The sequence below is a fragment of the Priapulus caudatus genome, unplaced genomic scaffold (assembly GCF_000485595.1).
Source record: "Priapulus caudatus unplaced genomic scaffold, Priapulus_caudatus-5.0.1 Scaffold133, whole genome shotgun sequence".
In the NCBI taxonomy this organism is placed as follows: Eukaryota; Metazoa; Priapulida; class Priapulimorpha; order Priapulimorphida; family Priapulidae; genus Priapulus; species Priapulus caudatus.
This window is the reverse complement of record NW_014577194.1, coordinates 110,568-130,643: the sequence shown is the minus strand read 5'-3', so window position 1 is coordinate 130,643 and position 20,076 is coordinate 110,568. Positions and strand designations below refer to the sequence as shown.

Genomic DNA, 20,076 nt, shown 5'->3' with positions numbered 1-20,076 from the left:
GAAGAGAGAGAGAAGAGAGAGAGAGAGAGAGAGAAGAGAGAGAGAGAGAGAGAGAGAGAGAGAGAGAGAGAGAGAGAGAGAGAAGAGAGAGAGAGAGAGAGGAGAAAAGTAAAGAGAGTAGAGCGCCAAGAGTTAGGCTAGTTGTGGGAAACAGGGAGACTAGTAAACATATGTCATCTGAGGATAATGTCAGGAATAAGGTGCTAACTCAATCACGTGGATGTGTTCCTGATCAAACCAGTATAAAATTATGTGCATATAGGAATTTAGGATCTAGTATTAGTTTCATCGAATAGAAGCCAGATAAATAAAACTGGATTCACATCAGAAATAGTGTAATGTAACAGTGAATATGCGAGGAAGAGAGATAGAGAGGCAGGAGAGAGGGAGGGAGGAGGAAGGGAAGAGTGACGGATCAAGTGAAGGCAAGGGTGATCTTTAAGCATCAATTCGATTTTTTTTTATAGGAGACCATTAAAGAGTTTGAACGCAACATATCAGACATGATCACGGCATACGTCGAACAAGTGCAGGCGATGTTTGCTCAGTGCAGAGAGTTGGAGAACATGCACAACGAAAAGCTTGTGGAACAGTGCGCTGCAGTGCTGGATAAGGTCATTCACAACAGCCCTGAAGTAGAAGCACTAACCGAAGACCTCAGACTGGTACGATGTGTGTACACTGTACAGCCAAACCTGTGTTTACGGACACCTCTGTAAAACGAATTATCTACAAGGGACTTATAGCTAATAATAATTATTATAATTATAGTATATATATATATATTACTATTATATAATAATTATATGGGTGCTTTTGATTTCCTTGAGTAGCAGTTATGCAGTTTCTACGAAACTCGGACACACGCTGTCTAAAAAATAACTCTTTTTTTGGCCTTTCCTTATACATTATACAGGTTGGCCTGTATGCAAAAAAATCAAATCTCATAGAGCCATAGGAAGTTTCATCAGTAAATTACATCAATCCCATCTATTGTAATCTCAATTTATGCTTTTTCAGCTTGTTTGTCCGACAAGGATTCTATGAATAAATGCCATTAGTTCATCCCATGAGAATCACATCCACCAGATTGACCCAAACAAAGAAGATTGCATGATAACTGTGTCAATGACTGGGGTTGCTGCGTTTATCGGAAGGTTAGTGCTAGGTGTCTTAATACTGGCACGGTGTGTGCATTAATAAAACCTAAAGTAACTTCTGTTAGGATAGTATACAGGGAAGATATTCCAGTAAAAAACAATTTTAAATATTTCTGATTCTTCTAAGATTCCTGAACTGCTTCTGATGAAGTTTGTTTGACAATCAGGGTGCATGAGGAAGAAGAAGTTAAAGCGGAATAGACACCGAATAATGGAGATCAACCACTTCAATTGCTACCCAGACAGAGGAGGCTTGACAATCTAGAAACTAGAGGAAGCACAGTAGATCAGTGAATGGCTAACCCCAACTTACAGTGAGTGACTGGCTTCATTTACTGCCATAAACCTCCAGCACGATCTCTTTACAGAGTATAGTGATATGTTTGGTTTACTGTAATGTATTGCAACGTCGTAATGCAATGATGACACATGTGGAGTGGTGGTTTATATTGCGTCTATGAGATTTCAACGTCGGTAGTGTGCCACTTACATCTGTGATTTCATCGAGGCTTCTTTACTTTTATGTCACGAAGTAGTAAAACAATACATCTACCGTGATGGAACATCAGTAATGGTGTTCCTCTACTGTTATGGCCAACGTAAGTAATAACTTGTTGCTCCAATGTGATGATGCTTTGTCACTGATACTGCCATAGTGTATAAAAGACATGCCATTGCAGGCGACACAGAAATGAAAACATTGTCAACGCAGAGTAGACAGGATTCCCGTAATAAGGCTCACCAACTGTGGTAACAGAAGACAGGTAGAATAACAATTGATAATGGACATGTAGCAGTGATTTAGCAATTGTGTTGTTGTTCCAAGAAAATATATTCATGATTCACGAGAAATAGAAAGCAGAGCGTGCACACCAATATAAGTACTAGTGTGCGATGGCAGTATATAGAAAGGTTTATAATTGGAGTAATAATTTTGTAGAAACCATTTTGGGCAGTTAACATTTTATAGTATTTGAATTAGTGCGCCAGAGTAATCAACCTCGAAGTAATATCCTGTAATAATTATTAATAGCCTGTATTGCATTTTATTGAATCATTATGAAGTCACTCTGCCAAATGCAGATCTATGGAATATACTTAGTAAATAAAAAGCAGGTTTTATCAATCCCTGTTAAAAATTAAGCTTTCGCATTTCTTGCGTAGTCCATGCATACTACGTGTATTGGCTAAGCGTACTCCATTAATAGAATAACTAATTATAATGTGGATGCCAATTTCCCCAACCCAGTCAATCAACAGCTCTACAGAGTCCAAGTGAAATATATATTACACCAATTTATTATAAACACATAAGCATAAATGCAACAAAACTGTAAAAATAGCACTTGGATTTTGGATTCGCAGTTGTCATTGCTCGGCAAAGTCACGTGAACACCTAAACGTACATTCTATAGACACTGATAAAAACATTCATATAAAGCCGCGGTATAAATATTTATGGCTGAATCACTGATTCAAACTACAACAAGCACAACGACATATTCATCTAATGCACAATATACTGTGCTAGTACGCAGGCCCGTAGCCAGGCTTTGGTATTGCGGGGGGTTCGTTTATAAATGTTGAATTTGATCGGCAAGGGCGTGTACAGAATTGTACGCAGGGGGGTCTAACCGACCCGAAGTTGCGAGCGCACGCAAAGGGGGGCGGTCCTGCGGGATAGAAATTTTTTTATAATTACACGCCCCTACAGATGCGTTTTCTGCGCGAGCAAGGTGGGGTCCGGAACTCCTGCGGACGGCCCCCCTGTACACGCGCCTGCTCGGGCGCGAATCGACCAGGCGAGGGAGGCCAAGCGCCCGACGCGGGGGGAGGGTGCGGAGAGGGGGTGTCACCTGTCAACCGCCCGCCAGCAACGATGGAGATATTGCAATTATTACATCTAAAAAGAGCGACCTGAGTGAAATTCTTGCAAAATAAAAAAAAAAAAAAATGTTTGGGCTTGGGCGGCGGGGGGGGGGGGGGTTCGTTCGAACGCCCCGAACCCCCCCTGGCTACGGCCCGCTACTAAACCGTGTTTTCAACGTTGTAATAGCATCAAAGTGATAGTATGGATCACGCAATGGAATAAAACTTGTGCGCTAAACAACATAGCAACAACTCAGTCACTAGTTTTCTGTTTAGCTAACAAGCTAAAGAATTCAGAAGGCCACATGACTATACTCATCACACTCGGCAATAAGTTCCAACGGTGCAAATAGTCATGTCAGTGTTTTTACTGATTATAAACTCCCAACCGTGTACGAAATTATAAATAAAAACGTTCTTCTCGTGTTGTTAAACGACCACGGAGTGGCAAAAAAAACTGTATTGCTTCGGCAACAGTGAAAAATTTTACCCTATCAACGCGAGCGCAATAGAGTGGACCAGGGAAATCATAAGTTCCAAATCGCCATTGTGATAGAATATTATAAAAAAGCACTGCATAGCAACAAAGTGGCTGCCAAGGATTGACAATTTTCGCGTGAAAAAAAACGCGCTCAACGCAGCCTAAACGCTCGATCGACCTTAGCGACGACATCTGAAAGGAGGCATGACTATCTGCTCGGGCGATAAGTCGATCTGTGAACGCAGCGCAGGCAGAACCGTATCGGCTGTCCTACTGTGTAGGCCTGGCTGCAACTTGTGCGCCACCGTCCGCTTGCCGTTGAAGAAGCATGTGCCACGAACAGCGTCGCCCCAGCCGCTGCCCCTCCCTTTCGCGTTCTGTCTCTCCCATCTGTCGTGAGCCTCTCGACCGCTCGCCCCCACTTCGGAAATAGCTTTCCGACACAACGGACCAACACGTGAATTGACGCGACACCGCCCCAAATCATCCACATACCCGATTTACTCAAAATGCAGTCGCAGCAACGCAGCAGACTTGCGTGCGTCCGAGTCGGATAACCCGATCGTGATCGGAACGCGCGTCACGGGGCACAGAAAGAAGAATCCGACTGAAGAAGAAGACTAGTTACCATTTTTCGGTGAACCCGGAAGCTTCGCGAGGCGTTTTTATGAAAAACGGAAAAAAACGGTATTTTTCGTACCTGGAATCCACACTCCACGACGGTCGAGAAGTAAACCGCTTGCTCAGCACGAACGAACTTGTTGCTATCGAGGAGCAACGAGATGACGACGACTTGAGTGCCTCTACTGCGTGTAGAATTCCTCGCAACTAGGAACAGTGCATTCCACGACTTTCCTACTTTACCACGCAAGGTTGCATGAGTTATCCATTACAGGACGCGCGCGAACCCTCTCCCCGGCGCCCCAGCCGCCGCGGGGGAGGGGCGGGCCCGACTTGGGCTCGTCGGCTTGTAACTGGAGGCCAAATAAAGAACTGCAGGTTTCGCACACCAATGTAATATACAAACCCTTCAACTTTGTGATTTCCCGCCCTCTGTATGAATTGAATCCGATTTTGAACAGAGTTTGTGGCCAGTACGTGATATCAGACTCATCTCAAGTCATAGGCTTCACTCCCCCACTGTGCATGGAGCAGGCAGACCTAAAAGAGATGTATGCACAGTACCATGTAAACGTGTTTTATTATTCTCAATTTGCAAGAACATAGTTTCGTGTACGAAGGATAGATAATTAAAAATATGGTAACTACTGAAATTGTACGTTCATAACCGTAGCAACAGACCCCAGATGAGCCCAGACGCTCTGCGGCTCTTGTTGTTCAAATAAAATGCTTCTAACATACTCAACGCTGTGAGAGATGATTTCATAACACTCTAACAAAAAGCTCGCAGATCTTTTAATGCTGCAAATATTTGGCAAAGGAAATGCCATATAAAATAAGAAAGTGGTAGAAAATGTGACAAAGGAAACGTGAAATGTCGACTCACCAGACTGTGTCAGTTTCCAGGTAGCTAAGTATATCCTCTACAAATTTCTCTTTACTTTTATCATCGACAGTGTCCAGAGCGATGTTACACAGTCGCGTCTGCGAACAATAACAAGCATGAATAAAGTCTAACTAGAGCAACAGTTATAATGTCAGACAACATTCACTCACCACTATTCATTTATGCTGCCTAATTGCCCAATGTGTCTGTATGCCAGTGAGTTGGACATATCTCCAACTACTGCTGCAATCACAAAAGGGTTTACCCAACAAATGGTTTTCAAAAATGGCGTTGGATTAAGAAAACAACTGTGATAATGCCAGGTATACTTACAATGTGCATGTGTTGCCTGTGAATATGTGTGCCCTGTGCGTCCCACTCCTGGGCAACAGCTATTGCCAATGGCTCATTTGGCACACTGAATAATTTCCCCATTGGTGTCTTCAGTTTACTTTTGTCCAGATGCAATTCATAGTTGCCTTCCGCAGCTTGTAAAATTCCGACTTGCTTGTAGAACCGTTTTGGCTTACCTTAAGAACAGTAAAATATTAGAGTATAATAACTAACAAGAATTGCTAGTAGTATAATTCTGGTTGCTAAGACTCACACACACACACCTAGAATATTTTGGATTCATCTACACATCACTATATCAGTGTACAAATCTGAAAGCAATTGATTAAATCCAGTATAATTTCATTACTACACAGGTAGTATGAATAATTCACCATTTTACTATTAATCAGCATTACTATTCTATTTCTAACTTGACATCACAATATAAACATCGCGCACCAAAACTATGTGTATTATGTTGAAATAGCGCTCAATAGATTCGTCAATGTAGGGGGGTACAAAAAGGTTAGCAACACACAACAATTTGTGGTGTGTAAGTAACTGAACGTATGGCAGAGGTACAGGTTACTACCCTCTGGTTTATACAACTAGACAACAGCATCCAAATACAGGTACCTACACGGTAGCCACAAGTTACCTGCTCGTTTTCCACTATACGTGGCGAGAAGTGGTTTTCTGCCGACGTGAAACAGTCATAGGGCTGGAGGGGCTACATACGTGGCTACTACGTACAAGTAATTTGGCTAGTTTGTTGATGGATTGTGATGATATTTCGTTCTGAAATATGCAGGTACATGGATTGGAGTCTCTAAAGATGAAGATCAGAATAAATAAAACAAGTTTATTTTTACATCCGACCAACTCTTATTAATCTGTGTGGCGTGTGCTAGTGTTGGGTTGTTGGATGAAAAGAATGTAATCATGACAAAGCCATTGAATGAATGAAGGTGAAGATGAATGATAATCAGTTTTTTTCAGCTAGGAACACTCCCCGGGTATAAGAGATGGCCCTGTGAAAATTGCATCCAGATCGCTTGGGCGGTTTGGCCGCCTATAGGGAAGATACATACATACATAGATACATAGATACATACGAACTCAAATATATATTAGATTATAACGGTCTTTTTTGGATTTTCCTTGAGTAGCAGTTATGCAGTTTCTAGAAATCGGACACCTGTCTAAAAAAGACTCTTTTTTTGGCTTTCCTTATACATACAGGTTGGCCTGTATGCAAAAAAATCAATCTCATAGAGCCATAGGAAGTTTCATCAGTAATTACACAAATCCCATCTATTGTATCTCAAATTTATGCTTTTCAGCTGTTCGTCGACAAGGATTCTATGAATAATGCCATTAGTTCATCCCATGAGAATCACATCCACGAGATTGACACCAAAGAAGATTGCATGATAACTGGTGTCAATGACTGGGTTGCTGCGTTTATCGGAAGGTTAGTGCTAGGTGTTCATAACTGGCACGGTGTGTGCATTATAAAACCTAAAGTACTTCCTGGTTAGATAGTATACAGGGAAGATATTCCAGTAAAAAAACAATTTTAAATATCTCTGATTCTTCTAAGATTCTGAACTCTTCTGATGAAGTTTGTTTGACAATCAGGGTGCATGAGGAAGAAGAAGTAAAGCGGAATAGACACCGAATAATGGAGATCAACCACTTCATTGACTACCAGACAGAGGAGCTTGACAATCTAGAACTAGAGGAAGCACCAGTAGATCAGTGAATGGCTAACCCCAACTTACAGTGAGTGACTGCTTCATTTACTGCCATAACCTCCAAGCACGATCTCTTTACAGACTATAGTGATATGTTTGGTTTACTGTAATGTATTGCAACGTCGTAATGCAATGATGACACATGTGAGTGGTGGTTTATATGCGTCTATGAGATTTCAACGTCGGTAGTTCCACTTACTCTGTGATTTCAATCGAGGCTTCTTTACTTTTATGTCAACGTAAGTAGTAACGATACATCTACCGTGATGGAACATCAGTAATGGTTCCTCTACTGTTATGCCAACGTAAGTAATAACTGTTGCTCCAATGTGATGATGCTTTGTCACTGATACTGCCATAGTGTATAAAAGACATGCCATTGGCAGGCGACACAGAAATGAAAACATTGTCACCAGAGTAGACAGGATTCCCGTAATAGCTCACCAACTGTGGTAACAGAAGACAGGTAGAATACATTGATAATGGACATGTAGCGTGATTTTAGCCATTGTGTTGTTGTTCCAAGAAATATATTCATGATTCACAGGAATAGAACGCAGAGCGTGCACACAATATTAAGTATAGTGTGCGATGGAAGTATATGAAAGGTTTATTATATTGGATATAATTTTGTAGAAACATTTTGCAGTTAACATTTTATAGTATGTGAATGTGAGTGCGCCGAGTAACCACCCGAAATAATATCCTGTATATTTATTTATACCCTGTATTGCATTTTATTTAATCATTATGATAGTCACTTCTGCCAAATGCAGATCTATGGAATATATCTTAGTAAATAATAAAGCAGGTTTTATTCATTCCTGTTAAAAAGGCTTTCGAATTTCTTGCGTAGTCCATACACGTGTATTGGCCTACTACTCCATTAATAATAACTAATTATAATGTGATGCCAAGTTGCCAACCCAGTCAATAAACAGCTCTACAGAGTCAGTGAGATATATATTTCACCAATTTATTATAAACATAAGCATAATGCACACTGTAATAAATATCAACTTGGATTTTGGTCTCCATTGTCATTCTCCAAGTCACGAAACCCTAACGTACATTCTATAGACACTGATCATTAATTAAGTTTCATAATAAAACGCGGTATAAACATTTATGGCTGATATCAACTGATTCCAAACTACAACAGTAGCACAACGATCATTTCACCTACAAACTATTACTTGTGCTATACGTGTTTTCACTTGTATATAGCACAAATGATAGTATGGATCACACAATGGAATAAACTTGTGCTAAACAACTAGCACAATATAAAACCATGTTTTCTGTTTACTAACAGCTAAAGAATTCATGAAGGCCCATGACTATACCTCATCACAGCAATAATCAACTGGTCAATAGTCATGTCAGTGTTTACTGAATTATAAACTCCCACGTGTATGGAAATTATAATAAAAACGTTTGTTAAACGACCACGGAGTGCAAAAAAACTATTCTTCGAACAGTAAAAAATTTACCTATCAACCGAGCGCGAGTGACAGGGAAATCTAAGTTCCAATCACCATTGTGATAGAACATTATAAAAACACTGCATAGCAACAAAGTGCTCCAAGGTTGACATTTTCGCGTGCGCGCACGAAAAAAAATGCGCAACCAGCTATAGCTCGATCGACCTAGCGACGACATCTGAGAGGAGCATGACTATCTTGCTCGGGCGGATAAGTCGATCGGTGAACGCGCGCGCACCCGTACGCTGTCTACTGTGGAGGCTGCTGCAACTTGTGCTGCGCCCGCTCCGTCTCCGAGCACATGTGCACGAACAGCGTCGCCGCCGCCGCCCGCGCCTGCGTCTCCGTCTTCTCCATGTCGTGAGCCTCCTCGACGTTGCCCCACTTGGAAATCTATTCCGACAAACGGACACGTGAATTGACTCGCCGCCCGGAAATCATCCCGCATACCCGATTTACTTAAAATGCAGTCGGCACGACACAGACTTGCGTTGCCCCGAGTCGGATAACTCGATCCGTGATCGGAAACGCGTCCACCCACAGAAAAAGAATCCGACTGAGAAGAAGACTAGGTTACATTTTTCGTGAACCGCAAAGTTCGGGAGGCGTTTTATGAAAAACGGAAAAACGGTATTTTTCGTACCTGGAACTCACACTCCAGGCGTGAGAAGTAGACTGCTTGCTCCACGGACACGAACTTGTCTATGAGAGCTAACGAGATGACGACAGACTTCAGTGCCTCTACTGCGTGTAGAATTCCTGCAAACAGAACAGTGCATTCCACCCACTTTCTAGTATTATACACTGCAGTTGCAATGAGGTTACTCTTACTACAGAGAGACGTCCTCCCCCACCCCCACCCCGACTCTCGTGGCTTGTACTGGAGCCAAATAAAGAACTGCAGGTTTCCACACCTCCAATGTAATAACAACGCCTTCAATTTGTGATTTTCCCCTGTATGATGAATCCGATTTTGAACAGAGTCTTGTGGCAGTACGTGATATCAGACTCATTCAAGTCATAGCTTCACTCCCCACGTGCATGGAGCACAGACCTAAAGAGATGTATCACAGTACCATGTAAACGTGTTTTATATTCTCATTTGCAGAAATAGTTTCGTGTTACGAGGATAGAAATTAAAATATGGTAACTGGCTACTAATATTCGGGTATACTATATAATTATAAATACTAATATACTAATTACGGACGGGATATACTAATAAATCGGGTCCTGTTTTAGATGTAGATGTGTCACGTTGACTTACCAACTAAAGCCCAAGCATTATATGTAAGGAGATGCCTTTGTATCGTTCTCTTCGTGTCGTCTGGTATGTCAAGCAAATTCAGGCCCAATGTGGAACTGAGCTGTACATTATATCTGAAATGTAGTGGGTAAGGTTGATTGTAAGTGATGTGAAGCCAAGTTTCGATCACGTGGCGCTCGATTCGACATCAGTACTGTGTATCTAAAGTTTATAACACCTCACCTTTTCGTGAACCACAACAGTAAGGGGTCCCAGAGGGCTGTCTCAAATTGCTCAAGGCCAGGAGGGTCACTGTAGCGGTAGCTGTATAACATAAGGCGAACGACAGTTTACGCTTCTATGTCAATCAGAAGTTTGCAAGATCTGTGTAAGAAACTGTAAAGTTAACTTCCATTATTTTTTAGCTCATCTGATATAGTCATATGCAGCTTGTAGAATCGCATGATCGTCCGTCCGTCCGAGCGTCCGTCCGTCGTCAACAGTGGGCAAAATCTTAACGCCTCGACGTCACGGTCACGATATTCGGACCGTGGCGGGCGGTTAATTCCGGAAAACGAGTTGGGATGATCGAAGCTGGGGGTCATAAAGGTCACAATGGTAAGAGGTTGCTAAAAAGGGGGAAACATTCACTCCTTAACTTAGTATATGGGAAGGAAATGCAGAATTGCGCACAAAATCTAAAACGGCTCGGACCTACGGCTCGTGATATCGGTGTAAATAGCATCATGGTACGGAAAAACCATCACTGTGCCGAATGGAGCGTCACAGGTCAAAAGGTCAATGGGCCAGGCAAATTTAGACATTTTCTGAGGACATGGTGTGACGGAGCGATTTGGAAACTTTTTTGTGTTTCAGCGGTGACCTAGCAGTTTATTATGGCTTTATTGACAGACCATGAAATATGCTTTCCACTGACATGCAGAGAGTAAATGTCGGATCTTAAACCTTTTGACCGGCCACAAGAGGGTGGAGGAGTTAAACAGTTGATTTGTTGACTTGTTAAACAAAGGACTGAACTGCTTTTGCTATTATTAGAGCCATACCTGTGTCAATGTGAGGCTACAGTTGCACAGTTTAATTGCAAAGGCAAATGTTTGTTGAACAAGGGTTATAGCTCCTAATCATATGATTTTCTAAAGCAGTGTCTATGCCCCTGGGCCTGAAGGCTAATGATGAATCACGTGAATGCTCGCATCGAGGCAAAAACACAGGCAGGCCCATGGCTGGCACGCTTCTAATCATAATTGTTGCCGTGCCAACTGCAATGCACCTGTTAACTCAACAGCTGAGCAACTGCCTGAATATACTTACTTGGATTTTAGCCTGTACCTACTGTAGGATTTCAGGAACGATGCCATCTTTGATTATTCATTACACTTGCACGGCGCCATCTCGCGGCAACTTAGGCCTAGTTTAAATTGATTTATTCTCATGTAACTTGTTAAACGAAATAAATAATAACTATCCGATATATATCATATAATATATTACTTTTCATCTTGAACTTAACATAGTATCATGTTAGCTATGGCCGTGCGTATCCATTTACCAGTTGTGCGAACATAAGCTGTTACCATAGAAATATTAGAACACTATAATATTATGATTCTATGACTGTTACACTCAGGGGCATAGGAAGAATAAGCATTATTGAGGGGGCAGTAAAAGGCATCATTGCTGGTTTTAATTTTTTTATATAATTAAGAGAGAGAGAGAGAAAGTCTAAGATAAAGGAGAGAAGAGAGTATAAATTGAGACGGGACAGGAAAACGGTGATACGGTGTGTATGCGAGAGCGGGAAACGGGGTACAATTAGGTCGTGCGAGATGGTGTGCAAGGTGGATGGGAGGTGGGGCAGGGGGAGGGAGGTCGAAGGCAGGGGGAGGGAGATGGAGAGTAAGGGGGTGGAAGTGAAGGCAAGGGGAGTGAAGTGGGAGCAGGGGGAGGGAGAGGGGGAGGGAGGTGGGAAGAAGGACTCCCCGCCCCCTCTAATATACTTGGAGATCCATGCTCGCTCATGATGTGAAATCTTTTTATAGAATAGATAAAAATAGATAGCTGGTGAATCTATGACAACAAATTCGACAGTGAAGGCAAGTATCATTTAATAAAATAAACCAAATCGCATGGGGGGGAGATAGTGAGCGTGTCCTAACAAATGATGTGTACGCAACTGCGTATCTGCATATCTGCGCCTAACAAATGTGTCACTACGCACAACTGAAATTGTACGTTCATAAACCGTAGCAACAGACCCCAGATGAGCGCCCGCACGCTCTGCGGCTCTTGTTGTTCAAATAAAATGCTTCTAACATACTCAACGCTGTGAGAGATGATTTCATAACACTCTAACAAAAAGCTGCAGATTCTTTTAATGCTGCAAAATATTTGGCAAAGGAAATGACATATAAAATAAGAAAGTGGTAGAAAATGTGACAAAGGAAACGTGAAATGTCAACTCACCAGACCTGTTCACCATCTCCCATAGTGCTATCAGTATATTCTCTCTCTTCCAGCGCAAACCCTCTCTCTTATGACTTACACCGGACAGCCCCCCCGGCCGCCCCCCCCTGGCGGTGCGCCAGAGCGATTTACACATCCGGGTCTCGGCCTGCGTGTCGGCCGTACTTCTAGAGTTACAATCAGAAGTATGCTAACCGTTACAGCAACCGTTATTACGATGTCTGTAATATTCTTCACTACCTTTCCATCCCTCGCGCACTAGTCATTTATGCTGTCTAATGTGCCCAACGGTGTCACTATGCCAGTGGAGTTGGACATATCTCCAACTACTCGGCAATCACGTAAAAGGGTTTACCAACCCCATGGTTTCCGAAAAATGGCGCTTGGGTAGAACACCTGTGCATGAATGGCAGGTATATCTAACAATGTGCATGTGTTGCCTGTCAAATATGTGTGCCCCTCGGCTCGGTGGTGCCCGTGGCCATCTCCTGGGCAGAGTGATTGGCGAAATGTTCATTTGGCCCGAGCCACCTGAATAATTTCGCGCGCCATTGGTGTCTTCCAGTTTACCGTTTTGTGGCAGTCATGCACATGTCATCAGTTGCCTTTCCGCAGGCTTGCGTATAATTCGGACCCGCGGGGTGGGCTGTGTAGAACGCCGTTTTGGCTTACCTTAGAACGGCAGTAAAATGATTAGAGTATACAGAGCATCAAGCTACCCCGAAGGAATTGCTAGTAGCTGATACATTCCTGGTGTGCTACCAGGACTCGCCAACAACCCAGCCGCCCGGCTGGCGCCCCGCCCCGCCGGCCCCGCGCGCCGGCGGTGGCCGCAAGCGCTAGAACAGTTGTTGATTCATGCTACACCATGCACGCATATTCAGTGTACCCATGCCTAGAAGCCAAGTTGATAAATGCGCAGGTATAACCGCATTTATTACCGTAGCAGCGGGTAAGTATGAGATAGATTCCCGCCCATCTTCTATTAATCCAGGTCCGGCATTACATTCTATTCTCTAGCCACCTTGAGCATCACAATTAGCCACACCTGTGCGGCGCAGCGCGCTCGGCCCGCGCCCGGCGGTCGCCGGCAAAACTACTGTGTACGTTAGTTGAAATAGCGCTCCTAACTAGAGTCGTGGAATCGTAGGCGCCCCTAACAACAAGGTTAGCAACAGCAGGCCGGCGTCGGCAGACAATTGTGTGTGTACAGTAAATCGAAACGTAATGGCAGAGTACAGGCGTTGACTCCACCGGCCCTGCCCGTGGTGTTATAGGCACATCAGACCAAGCAGCATCCAACCTAGGCCCGTACCCGTACGCGGGTACCGACAAGTTCCTGGGCTGCGTTTTCCCCCCAACTAGTAGCCGAGGCGAGGAAGTGGTTTCCCCTGGCGCCGACCCGTGAGAACAGGTCATCCTCAGGGCCGGGCCTGGAGGGCTACAGTCGATACGTGCTAGCCTACGCTACAAGGTAACTGGCCCAGCTTTGTGGTTGATCGGATGTGTGATACGATCGTTTTCGTGAATGCAAGATATCACCGGCGTACATGGGATTGGCAGTGCCTGCCTAAAGATGAAGAACTCCAGAATAGTAAACAACCCGGCGCCGAGAGTTTACCTTTTACCACCGCCTCCGAGTCAACCGCGCTGCTTTTATTAATCGTGTGGGCGGTGTGCTACGTGTGTTGGTTGTTGGAGGTGAAAAAGAATTATCATCGGCAGCAAAGCATTGAATGTAATGGGTGAAGATGAATATAATCACCTGGATCTGGACATGACGATCGCCCGCCAATTTTCCGTTTGATTTCCACTCTAGCCGCTGAGGATTGCGGTCATCCCCCGCCGTTCCAGTGGTCATGCGACCCCCGGGGCCGCAAGGGCCTCCGATGGACGAGTCCTCCAGAGCCGCATCATCCCTTTAAGGTGTGATGTTTTAGTTGAGGCCCTCGCCATCATGCCTCGAGGGTGTGATTGTTTTTAGGTTGGAGGCTCTCGCCATCATCCGCCCGTTGACTCAAGGGGTGTGATATGGCGCCGTGAAAAGGACGCCCTACCGTGGTGCTCGCTAGGGGAGTCATTAGTAGTCCTCCTGTACTTTTCAAATCTGAAAGCTTGTAAACTGGTTGTCTCTACCACATACCTATAATTTACGCATTGGTTCCCATATCCTTGTCAGATTTCATATGTATAGGCTAGAATTTTCAACGATGGATAAATGCGAAAGTTGTTGTTTCAATTTAAAAAAACCTAATGTAGGGCGCATACGGCAGGATATGTCAGCCAATCAATGAATCGTATAAAAAAATCGACCCTAGGACTCAGTAACTTTTTGTTCCCAATCATTCCTTTATGAACCGATAATGGTTTTTTGTCCCATCCACCTGTCATCTCTGATACATGATGACTGCACAATACTGCACTAGGTATTTTGATGTGTGCAGCCATTTTTGCTGAGCACATACCTAATCACATTTATGTAAGAAGCATTATACACTGTACAAGCTTAACCATTTACACCACGTCAGGTTAGCGATAAACATATACTCATGAATATGGATAATATTTATTACTCATTATAGGTTTATTTTAAGATTCTAAAATTTTCCCGATAAATATTTTGGAATTCTATTTCACGAGTACACACAAAACGAAATTATAATATAAATTACATGATACATTTCTACCGATTCATTACCTTAGTAAAAATTACACGGTGTCCCATTGCAGTTTTTTACACTCTTCCTGCAGAATGCCTCGGAACACCTCAAAATGATGATTTAGCTCAGGTTGGACATGTATATTGTAATATGACCCCAAGGCACCACCTGGTACTGAACATCCATAAAAGACCCGCCTGATACGAGAATGCAACAAGGCCATCGCGCACATAACGCAAGGTTCGCGGGTCGTGTACAAGTCGTAGCCAGTACACAAGTAGGGCAAGCCCGCGGAATTTCTTGCGAGGCCTTTGTCGACCGTCGCGGTCCTGCCTTTGTGCCCCTCCAACTCTCGCGTGCCAGGCGTCCTCTCGTCGGGCGCACGCGGCACTTCTGCCTCTGGACTGCAACGACGTAGCTCGCGAACGAAGCACGGCGAGTCCGAGCTATCGGGGTTCGCGGAGACACCGTTGTATTCGTACGCGCCACCGCCCTGGCTTCTTGCCACGAGATCGACGCAGACGTTCGGCGCGTGGTGGAACGGATGCTCAGCGTCGCGCAGGTCGCACGAAGAGCAAACGACCGTGTCCGATAGCGGGTCGACGAAGACGGCGCCGACGCGCGCTTCGCCCGTCGAGTTCCGCGCGCGAGAAATCGCCGTTCGCATGTGGTTTTCAATCTTCGTCCTGTCCGCGCTGCCGAAATAACGGCCATCGAGAAGCAATTCCAGCTGCTTGTCCTCGTGAAACTGCGTCGGCCAGTAGGCGATAGCCTCGCGGTACTGAGCGCGGGTGAGAGGCGAAGACCTCGGCACTTTCGCTAGGTATACGTTTCCTAGTCCTTCCGTGCTTACGTTGTTCGCCTCGAGCGTCGCATGCATTTGGGAGCGGATCCTTTCTTCGGGGCACGGCAAGTCGCGCTCACAGCAGAGCAGTACTTCCAGTCTCACGTTCTTTCCAGTTCCAGAATTTCTGATTCTTTTCAGGTGCTGGTGCAATTTCAGTGGATAGGCAATGCACAACTCCTTGAGAAGACGAGAGGTGACCTTTTTGTCTTCAATAGCACCGGCATAAACCGTATCGAGTTCGATAGTGTTTGTAGTGATATGTTGTGCCAATACAGGGAGGATCCAGTGTCGCTCCTCTTCACAGTCCACAGCAGTTTTCAATTTCTTTGCACATGTCATGGCTTATTTCTATGATTTAGGTGTAACACTGTCACTGTAAGTGTAAGATGTGATGCTGACTGTACTTTTGTTGCTACTCATAATTAACTAATTTGCTTTGCTTTTCTAATTTATCTACGCGTTAGGACAATTTATTGTCCTGTTCAAGTTCACAACAGTTGTAACATATAACTTGCAGTGGAGGAAACTTCATTATTACATAGCATTAGCGGTCCGTGCACCATGTGTCGTGAGTGAATAAATTATACGGAACATGATGATGACCATGCACGTACGAGGATGCAACGGGCTACTTATAAAATAGCTTAATAAGTTCACATACTCGACGAGTATCTGAGGGCTCCTCGTATGACTTTCCCGGTGGAATGGCCATCAAGAAAACAGTCATGTGTTGCACGTGCACAGATGCGTACTATACTAGAATACATATTAACATGAACGAAAAAGAATATATGATAACGAAGACGCCATGTATTTATGATTGAATAAGGAAGTGGCGCCCTCTCTCCAAAATCATTTTTAGGTAACGTCAAGCTTTTATATGTGCACTGGAAACGGTGACGTCGGCCAGATGTTTGTTGTTCTTGATTACGATGAGGGTGATTTCTTGATGTTCGCAGTGTTGTGAAACGTTTAGTCGCATAACAGGTAAACAAAACAGTGTTCCATGTAAGAGTAAATTTGGTTAGCTGACAGTGATATACTAGTCAACTAACTGGTAGAGACTGAGTTTAAATATCTTGTACAGTAAATTTAGAGTTGTCGATTGGTGCTATCGTCGAATGTGAGTGACACTATTATACGGTGACTATTCACTATTAGTATTAAACCGACGACAGTGACAGTGTCGATGTCAGTATTACTGTTTTAGTGTTTGCTTTCTGCTCGTATCATTGACGTCTACGATATAAATACTAACGTAATGTACGATAACCGTGAACACTAGATCATGGATAATTTAAGTGGAAGTTTTAATGTCGTTCCTCATATTATATGACTCATATCGTATGGACTCATACAGCTGATGAGTGCCATACATAATAAAATTCGTAGGTGAATAGGTTAGGTAGCATAGACTGGCCTAATCATTTCTTCGGCAATGGTACCACCAGGAATCAAGCATCCACTGGTTTGTTTACTCAAAGTGCACTTACCGTTACTTGCAGATAAACTGAGTGAGGGTGAGCTAGGTGTGCGAGCGTTGCATGGGATGTTATGCTGTGGGCGCGCTCCGCATGTGTGCAGCAGCAACAGCAGCAGCAACAGACATCATGAACAAACGGCAGCAGTCGTGCGACACGTTCAACATCTATCACGAGAAGCAAGTGAAGGAACTCTGTGCTCTCCACGCGCTAAACAACCTGTTTCAAGAGGAGAACACCTTCACGAAGCAAGTTCTAGACGAGATATGCTTCAAGTGAGTAATGAATCTGAAATCACCTCCACTTTTAAGTAGAGTAAGCCTATAGCTTATTGAACCCTCATCGTAGCTTGGGTTGTCAATGAATAACTCATAATTACTCCGAGTTCAGAACAAAAAGAACAAACTTCATGTCATATAGAAATATAGTGCTTATATGGAAATAAACAATACACTTGAAACGGCAGCTATTCTTATTGCTGTTTTTAATAAGTATGTAACTGTGATCATCACCATGCTAAAAGTATGTTCATAGGCCTGATTAAGAATCAAGTGACCAACTATCCAGAATAGTTTTCTTTCGTGGATTTTAATGTCTAGAGAGTAGACTGTTACTGAGAGCAAGGCTTCAAACAAGGTGACTTTAATTCCAACACCTAACTGTGTTCAGTATGTATACAAGGCAAAATAGCATTTATCAGTAAAAATAATAATGCCATCTATCTGCTTTTTTGTGTCTGTATTGATTGGCTGTTGGTTGTCACTAGGGACATATCAGACTGAAGACCTGTTCGATACCTATCCTATACTTTTCTATATATATCATATATATATATATTAATTATACTGCTCTTACTGTAGGCTGTGGGCCTTTTCCAATGGTAAATTGCTTTGCGTATAGTTTTCATTATTACATGAGCCGGTCGTGAGCTGTGCGTGCCACACGTGGAGTGTGCCTGTTAGCTGTGTGGTGATGTGTTGTGCAGAGAGAGAGAGAGAGAGAGAGAGAGAGAAAGAGAGAGAGAGGCAGAGCGAGAGACAGCTAGATACTGGTTGATTTCCCTTTGGGATTCACTGACATCTAGAGTGCTGCTGCTGCAGAGTCATAAGCATGTAAATCACAAGGATGGCATGCCAAACAGGTTGTGCACACAGAGTTCCGTTCCCCCTGGGTTAGAACCCAAACACCATGGGAAGCCCTGATATCAGCTATTCATTATGCTTGTTATTTGCTTTAAACTTGATCGTGCAGTTTCCTGAATTGATTACTTCCTTAAAACCGGCAACATCTAGTAAAGAACCAGGACCCACTATGTATCTATCTGCGTCAGAGTGTGTGTGCCCGTAAAACCAGAATATGATGTTCTCAGCACTTGTGCTATCAGAGCCATACCCACAATTTCTACCACATATTCGTTGTCAGGAGAATTTGTTTCGTATCTAAAAAGACAGGTAGTCCTCTTGCTGTGGTGTTTAATTGCATATAAAATAGAAATAGGAGCCTATTATGACCCGTTGTGATTGGCATTTGATTGCATGTGCAGCGTCAGCATGACATGAGTTTTATTCTATAAAACTCTGTAAAAGGACAGACAGAATAATTAATAATAAAATCAAGCATTTAAAGCCGACAATAGCTTCTCAGCATTTGGTCTAGCAGTGATATTTGGTTCGAATTGTTATAATACGTATATATATATATATATATCCTATATGGTACGACTACTGTTGTTTCAAGTTCCCGATATTCCGCCCATAGTGTTTTTTTTTGCGTATGGCCTGCATCCATACAGCAAGCGCCACCAATACCCGACACGCACACCGTCAGCTACACGGAGCAGTTAGTACTCTGCCTTCCGACTTTTAGGCCACGCTAATTCGTACAAGTGTTTTCGTTTGCTTTCTCACTTATGGCGCTAGGCTATCGATTTAGCAAAATGTATTTTTATGCACCAGGACACTCGCCGGACAACCTAAGGCAACTACCAAAAACGTGCTGCAATGGGGGGGGGGCAGTGCCTTTTGCCAATATTAGGCACGGACTCTAGGGCGCACGCAACCTTATAAGGTTCCACAGTTTGGCTTCGCAGAGTGTTATTGATTGTGCGCGCGACATGTGTATGTTTGGGTTGAGCACGTTGCGTTCTATTGACATGTGTGCTCTTGTTCATATATGCACTTTGTCGAATGTAGGGCACAGATGACAATGACGGGAAACGGTTGATGTGAATAGATGACAAATCGAAAAGCTGTAAATAATGTGACGGGCTGACGTAATAGCGAGAAGTGAAATACAAAATGCACGATTCATACATACATATTATATGATGTATTTATATATATATATGTATGTATGTATATGTGCGAAAGAGATAGGATAAGATATGCAATGGTGTAACTGTAAGTGAGATTATGAGATGGGGTGGGATGGAAGCAGATAGGCAGACAGGTTGGGCGGCGGGCGGTAGGACGGACGGAGAGACAGACAGACAGACAATCTGACATACTGACATAAATCATATTGTTAGGCAATGTAAAAAAACGCATGCTAAACCTAGTAGCAATGATCATAGATATATACAACAGTACCAACACATTATATATTATATATCTATGCAATGATGAATAGCAACATTGTTTTTTTCTTGTATCTATTTCCTGCGAAGCAATCCCGTTTCTTACTGTTCACAAATTGCACTAATTGCTATCTCTATAGTTACAACCTCTATAGTTATAACCTCTATAGTTACAACCTCTATAGTTAC

General features: G+C 43.3%; 4 protein-coding genes across 6 annotated transcripts in view; 2 read left to right on the top strand and 2 right to left on the bottom strand.

Moving 5' to 3' along the window:
* Positions 1 to 7,999, top strand: part of LOC106805938 (leucine-rich repeat-containing protein 48-like) — a 13,807-nt gene extending 5,808 nt beyond the window's left edge. For all 3 annotated transcript variants that reach the window (XM_014807728.1, XM_014807727.1, XM_014807729.1), the window contains 3 exons: positions 468 to 665; positions 6,697 to 6,827; positions 6,995 to 7,999. In XM_014807728.1, the coding sequence (XP_014663214.1) occupies positions 468 to 665; positions 6,697 to 6,827; positions 6,995 to 7,118 (453 nt within the window). In that variant the 3' untranslated portion in view covers positions 7,119 to 7,999. The remainder of the gene's footprint in view (positions 1 to 467; positions 666 to 6,696; positions 6,828 to 6,994) is intronic.
* A 66-nt stretch (positions 8,000 to 8,065) lies between these two features.
* On the bottom strand, positions 8,066 to 12,347 carry LOC106805913 (ATP synthase mitochondrial F1 complex assembly factor 2-like). Its single transcript, XM_014807683.1, has 5 exons — positions 12,325 to 12,347; positions 10,084 to 10,164; positions 9,862 to 9,974; positions 9,238 to 9,353; positions 8,066 to 8,987 (listed from the first exon to the last, which is right to left on the bottom strand). Exons 1-5 carry the CDS (start codon positions 12,345 to 12,347, stop codon positions 8,844 to 8,846), a joined length of 477 nt encoding a protein of 158 aa, XP_014663169.1. The 3' UTR covers positions 8,066 to 8,843.
* Positions 12,348 to 14,955: 2,608 nt separating this feature from the next.
* LOC106805939 (probable inactive tRNA-specific adenosine deaminase-like protein 3) lies at positions 14,956 to 16,483 on the bottom strand. The gene has a single exon (XM_014807730.1). It carries the CDS (start codon positions 16,168 to 16,170, stop codon positions 15,034 to 15,036), a length of 1,137 nt encoding a protein of 378 aa, XP_014663216.1. The 5' UTR covers positions 16,171 to 16,483; the 3' UTR covers positions 14,956 to 15,033.
* Positions 16,484 to 16,767: 284 nt separating this feature from the next.
* LOC106805912 (josephin-1-like) overlaps positions 16,768 to 20,076 on the top strand; it is an 88,102-nt gene continuing 84,793 nt past the window's right edge. Inside the window, exons 1-2 of the mRNA XM_014807682.1 lie at positions 16,768 to 16,818; positions 17,337 to 17,587. Of these exons, the coding sequence (XP_014663168.1) occupies positions 17,376 to 17,587 (212 nt within the window). The 5' untranslated portion in view covers positions 16,768 to 16,818; positions 17,337 to 17,375. The remainder of the gene's footprint in view (positions 16,819 to 17,336; positions 17,588 to 20,076) is intronic.